Genomic DNA, 6538 nt, shown 5'->3' with positions numbered 1-6538 from the left:
GGTTGGAAAACAGAAGTGTAGTTCTGGAGTGCCAACTATGATGTTTCCTCCCCATAGCTGTTGAATTCTTAATAATGGTGCTAATAATGTCTGCTAGATAAAAACACAAAGACAGAATGTAAATACAAATATAAAATAAATACAAGTAATAAAAAGCTGGAATTCTGTCCATGAGAACCAATTTAAGCCTTGCTTGTAAAAATATCGGGAGCCCTGATGGCATGGTGGTGACACGTTGGGTCTGATCCACAACATCAGCAGTTCGAAACCACCAGGCACTCTGCAGGAGAAAGATGAGGCTTTCTACTCCTTCAAGAATTATAGTCTCAAAATCTCACAGGGGCAGTTCTACCCAGTCCTACAGGGTCACTGTGAGTTGGCATCAATTTGATTGCAATGAGTTTGTCATTCAGTGGGCGAGTCTATGTGCCAATCAATGGGCAAGCAAACGGTCCTATAAAATGGGAGGTTTCTGTCCCGCATTACAGGGGATATGTATCAGAGACCTCTTGTAACAAAGCAACTGCACTAAGGATCAAAGAAAATGAGCTAGATTAACTTCCCACAGCCTTTGTATCATTCAAAACCCGTATGTGAGCTCACTGATCTTCCCACCTTTCAGAATAGTTATACTGGTGATCTGCAACATGAAACAGCAATTTGGGGATTGTGATGATCAGTTTCCTGATTTCGGAAATTCTTGTAAACTTTCTTAAACAGTCAATCTTTCTGATGTTGGGTTAAAGATTTAACATTTAGTCATATGTTTACTCATTTCACCTTCTACGTATACAATTTTCTTTTTTATCACTCATAGTATTTCTGGGTAAAGGTGTGAACTGACAAAGTTGGGACCAGAACATTCCAGAATATCAATCGGAATCACACCCGAGATAAAGACATATTTTCCATAGCATGGTCTCATTTTATTGCTACATTTAGGAACATGCTTTTGGATTTTGTAAAGCTTACCCCTACCGGACAATTGATATTCACTGCCCAGTGCCACCTACTGGAACAATTAGAAATGACAGGCATAAGGGAACTGAATAGAAATACTAAAAACAGGTTGCTGTCAGGCCAGGCAGAATCATTTTCTATTTTTACAGAGCACTTCCAGAAGCTTCATGTAGGGAAATAGTAAAGTGGACTATGTGCCAGCCTAAATGATGCCTGGCCATGCATACATGGGCAGGTGGTAATGGTTATAGTGTAAGTAGTCAAGGATGCTCTTCTCCACCAAGGGTTTGTAGATAGTGTCCTGAAAAACTCTTTGAAGATATTTCCGGGGTTTCTCATGCAGGTTTATTTCCTCATCTTCTATTTGACGGGCTAATTGGTCCAAGGAAGGAAGGTCTGGCTCCTGTGAAGTAAATAAGGAACCAGATTCAGAAATTACTTGGCAATTTCCCTATAAAGAAAAAGGATTGTGCTCAGTCCATCTACCATAGTGGAGAAAATGGAAGTCTTTAATTTAATTAAAACTTTCTCTATAGGTCTTGCTTGTTTAAAAATACATAAGATAGGACACGTTTAAACATGTTTACATTAAAATTCCTAGATTTACTAGGTTTACTTTGTTACAATCAGGAAGATTTTTAAAATCCTAAGACCAATGCTCAATAAAATAAATTTTTGTTTTTAGGGCACAGAGAGAATTAAGTCACTTGAAAATACAAACCATATGCTATGCATACTTATAATATTACAGGTATTTCTCCAATGTTTTATTTAAAGGTTTTCAAATAATCAGGTTGACAGAATTGTGCAGTAAACACACACCTGCCCCAATCTGGATTGTGTGGCTAAATTTTTGCTATATTTGCTTGATCCCATAAATGGCCATATATAGTAGGGATGTTACAAAAAGTGTCTCACCAAGGTTGAGCTGTGGGCTTCTTGCACAGTGTAATAACTGAGTATTTCCCTAAAGTAAGAGTCTAGTAGACTTTAATGCTGTATTTATAAACATAGAATGGTATATTTATAAACATAATTAAATGTCGAATTATACAGAAAGAAAAAAATGATTACTGGCTGAGTTCTACTAGACTATTAATTCATTAATGGTAAGAATTTATGGATAGAAAAATACATTCAAGGTCTGAGGAGGCATAACATAATTAATTATCATTTGGTTATTTAAGCAAGACATTAATAGATGTCTGAGCTTACACACACAACACTTAGAGTCAGTGGGGACCACAGGATTTCTGTTTTAAATCAGCTTAACAAAGGCAGGGAGAGAAAAGGAAAAATGGTGCTGAGAATTAGATACTGTAGATGTTGAAATGTTACAGTATCATCAACATGCCACTAAAGATATATTCTGCTATGTATACAGCCCCCCCACCCCCTGGATACTTGTATCAAAGCAATATAAAAACAGATTAGATGATACCATTTTATTTAAGCTTAGAGTGTAAAATCACAACATGAAACCTTCAGGAATTACTGTCCTAGGTGAAAAGTCAAACTCTCATTATATGACCATTCATTTCACTTATAACAAGTGACCGTTTCACCTTCCACACTGATCCTCTGACCTCTGAATGGGACCATCTCACACTTCAAGGTGACAGGTCCACCTCTCACAGATCAGCTAACCAGTCACTGTGTGGCCACCTGCCTCCCACTGTGATTGTCTCCCTCCTCAGAGTGACCGTCTCACCCTTGGCGAGATAATCCCACATCTCAGTGGGCTGCTCTCACCTCCCAGGGTTACCATGTCACCTCTTATCATGTGATATTTCTGTCTCTCACAGAAATATCACAAAATGTGATCGTGTCACAAAATGAACACTGAACCTCACACACGTGACAATCCTAACTCCTAGACAAATATCTTTCATTTAGCACCTTATCATTCAAAGTCACCTTTTTACAGTTGACCTATCTTACCTCTTGGTAGTAACCAGACTCCCCACCAGTATGATCACTTCACATCACTTTGAGGTCATCAGCTCATTGCTCAGAGTGACCATCTCACCTCCCACTTGATGACCATGGAACCTTTCAGACAGTGACCTTCTGAATCAGTCTGACCATTTCACTGCAGTGCGACCATCGGATAGCCTCTCACCTCTCACAGTGACCAGCCCCCCTCCCCCGGTGTGGCCATCTGACTTCTCACTTCTCATCTTCACCTCACCTGTCGCAGTGTGATGATCTCACCTCACAGCAGCACCGACTCATGTGTAAGGTGACTAGTTCACACCTCAGTGTGATTACTTTACCTCGTACACTGTAACTGTCTTACATCTAGAGTCACCATCTTGCCACTGAGGATTACTGTGTCACATCTCAATTAGAACATCACACCCCTCGTGACGTGACCATACCATCTCCAGCACTGTGACCACCTCACTTCTGTCAGGCTGATCAGATCACCTGTCATGATATAATGGCCGGTGACTACTGCGTCCTTCACCTTGTGACGATCGATCTCATTTCACAGCCTGGGATCATCTCACCTATCACACTGTGACTTTCTTATCTCTTTCCATTTGAGTCACTTCAGCGCCAACAACCCAACCGTTTCACTTCTCACTGATAACCTTATTTAAAAGTGTGACTGCTGACAACGATACAATTTCACATTCCACAGCGCGACCATATGCCCACCTCTCAGGGTGGTCTTAATTTACACTGTGACCAACTTAAAGCTCACAGTGTGACCCTTTCATATTTCAATGTGACTCTTTCACCTTTCACTCCTTTAGAACAATCTTACAATTTAAAATGGCCATCTCACAACTCACAGTCTTACGGTGTCACCTCACAGTCTGACCATCATGTGTCCAATGGGGACCACTTGACTCTCATGCTGGGGCCTTCTCATAGCTATGGAGCGACCCTATCACAATCTAGGAAGATCATCTCAACACTTAAAATGACCAGCTCTCATCTCCGAAGGTGATTGTCTCCACACTCAGTTGGTCCATCGAATCTATTTCTCATAGTGAGATTATCTCACACCTAAAGGGATCACCATCTCACCATACCCCATGTAACCATTTTACTTACCAGAGTGACTATCCCACATCTAATACTGTGACATGTTACCTATCATACTGACCACCTTATAGTGGGACCATTTCACCTCTCAAAGTGACCATCATATAAATCAGTCTGATCATCTTACTTGTGTCTATCTCACCCCATCCAACTGTGACAATCATCTTTGTGATAAGCTCCCCTCTCCATGTGTAACCATCTCACTGTGTGTGTGTGTGTGTGTGTGTCCCACTCTGTGACCATCTCACCCTTACTGTCTGAGTCTCTTACCACTCCTGTGCTCACCTCAGTCTCCCAGAGTTGCTTTTCCTACCTCTTGTCGGGTGACAATCTCATTCTTAGCGTGACTATTGTACAATTTGGCGGGAAAGTCCCCAAACTCAATGTTGTCATCTCACTCTTCAGAGAGGTTGGCTCACAACACACAGAAGCCGTATTACTACTGGTCATACTTTCACTTCACATTGTCAACTTCTAACCTCTCTCTTCATCTTAACTATCTCACAATCACAATTTCCTATCTTCTCTTATTTTGTGACTATCTCACTTCTACACTGTGAGCTTCTTGCCTCTCTCAGCATGGCCATCTACTACTGTAACCACCCCAGGTCACATCTCTCACAGTGTGACCACCTCTCCTCTTACCGCTACCATGTCACCATTGTCTATGTGAGCAGTTCAACTCTCAGAGTGAGGACTGAATCTCACCCTCACTATCACCAGCTTACAACCTGCTGTGAAAATTGTATAACTCAAGGAAATCTTTTTACCTCTCACAGTGTGACCTTCCTACTTCTCAATTCACCTCTCAAAATGTGACTGAATACTTCACCCTTAAAAATGTGGCCATTTCACACAATACCCATCTCCCTATGTGTATGACTAGCATATCCGTTCTGTGCGAATATGTCACATCATAGTTGGGTGATCTCGCCTCTCAGTGTGATCACGTTACCTTTCAGTGTGACCTCTTACCTCCACACATCTCATAACAATCATCTCAAAACCTCACCTCTCCTAAAATGGTCTTATCTCCTCTCACATGGTCATCTTACCTCTCTGTCACCATTTGACCATCTCATCTCTCATAGATCATCTCACAGAGTGATCATTTCATTGTTTACACTGTGAACATAGCACCTGACTTGTGACCATCTGACTTCTCACATTGTGACCACTTCGCATCTTTCAGTGAGATTATTTCAACTCTCACAATACGACAATACCATCACTTACACTGTAACCACTTGCTATCAGTTGCCTCTCAAGTTGACCATTTTGCTTTCCATTAAGTATGATGACCTTAGAGTGAAGTGTGGCTGTCCTAGCTATCCAGTGCTGCTATAACAACAATATCACAAGCGGAGGGCTTTAATAAATTGAAATTTATTTTCTGACAGTTCAGGAGTCTAGATGTTCCAATACTGAGTGCCAACTGTAGGGAGAAGCTTCTGAGTCAACATTAAGGGAAGGTCCTTGTCTCCCTTCAGTAGTATCTATGGTTTCAGTTCCCCTTAAAGATCTCCATATATCTTTGCATCCAGCATACCTTGTGTCTAGAAGGTTCTCAATTCAGGGACCCTGGCTCTTTTTGGTGGCATTGAAGTTCCTCTTCCTATGCGCTAGTCTCTTTCCTTTTATCTCTTTTAAGAGAAAAAAGTTACGCAGGGTCACACCCCAGAGAATTGTCCCTTCAATCAAATCAGGGCTGTGACCTGAGCAAGTGTGTTGAATCCCATTGCCATCCTTATACAATGCATAGGTTGATCATGTAATATCACATCTCGGGGGATGTTTACATGATTTTGTAACTTCCTGATTACATTATTACGTAGCCAAATCACTGAGAATCATATAGCCCCGTCAAATTAATGCATTTTTTAAAGGGGGAATGGAGTGGTGGACACAACTATTCAATCCATGACAGTGACTATTTAAGCACCTCATCTGCCACAATGACCATCACACTTCTCACGGTAGATCCATATCATCTCCATCAGAACGGCTACATTTCACACGAGGACCATTTTACATCTTACAGTGTAACCTTCTCATCTCTCACCTTTCTTATTACACGTTGACAATCTTATTTCTCAAGTGTGACATCTTACCTCCACTGTGATCACCTCACTTCTCACAGCGAGCACATCTCTGTTAGTGTGAAAATCTCACTGCGCAGTAAGATCATCTCACCTTCTACAGCGAACATCTCATCTCTCACACTGAGACTGTCTCATTCCCCACAATGCCAATTTTGGTAGTTTTTTATTTTCTATGAATTTATCTATATCTATCAACAAAAGAATGGACAAACATTTGTGAAATATCCATACAATACATGAAATATTTTCATCCTTAAAGAGTCTCAGAAGTGCTATGTCATTGGAGGTCACTCTTTTGAAGTTGTGTTCTGTTTGTTCTGTTTTCAGTATATGAAACCCAGGATTGATGAACCTATAGGGACAGCAAGTAGAATAAGAATTTCTGAGATGGGTGGATGGGTGGGTACAGTGGTGGTGGT

At 40.9% G+C, this 6538-nt stretch overlaps 1 protein-coding gene across 1 annotated transcript in view; it reads right to left on the bottom strand.

Moving 5' to 3' along the window:
* Positions 1-902: 902 nt before the first annotated feature.
* CFAP61 (cilia and flagella associated protein 61) overlaps positions 903-6538 on the bottom strand; it is a 399631-nt gene continuing 393995 nt past the window's right edge. Inside the window, exon 27 of the mRNA XM_045295176.1 lies at positions 903-1363. Coding sequence (XP_045151111.1) covers positions 1163-1363 — 201 coding nt within the window. The 3' untranslated portion in view covers positions 903-1162. The remainder of the gene's footprint in view (positions 1364-6538) is intronic.

Source organism: Echinops telfairi, unplaced genomic scaffold (assembly GCF_000313985.2).
Source record: "Echinops telfairi isolate 266 unplaced genomic scaffold, ASM31398v2 ScPeMD7_5592;HRSCAF=6446, whole genome shotgun sequence".
In the NCBI taxonomy this organism is placed as follows: Eukaryota; Metazoa; Chordata; class Mammalia; order Afrosoricida; family Tenrecidae; genus Echinops; species Echinops telfairi.
Note: the sequence above shows the minus strand (reverse complement) of the source record. Positions and strands in the feature narration are given on the sequence as shown.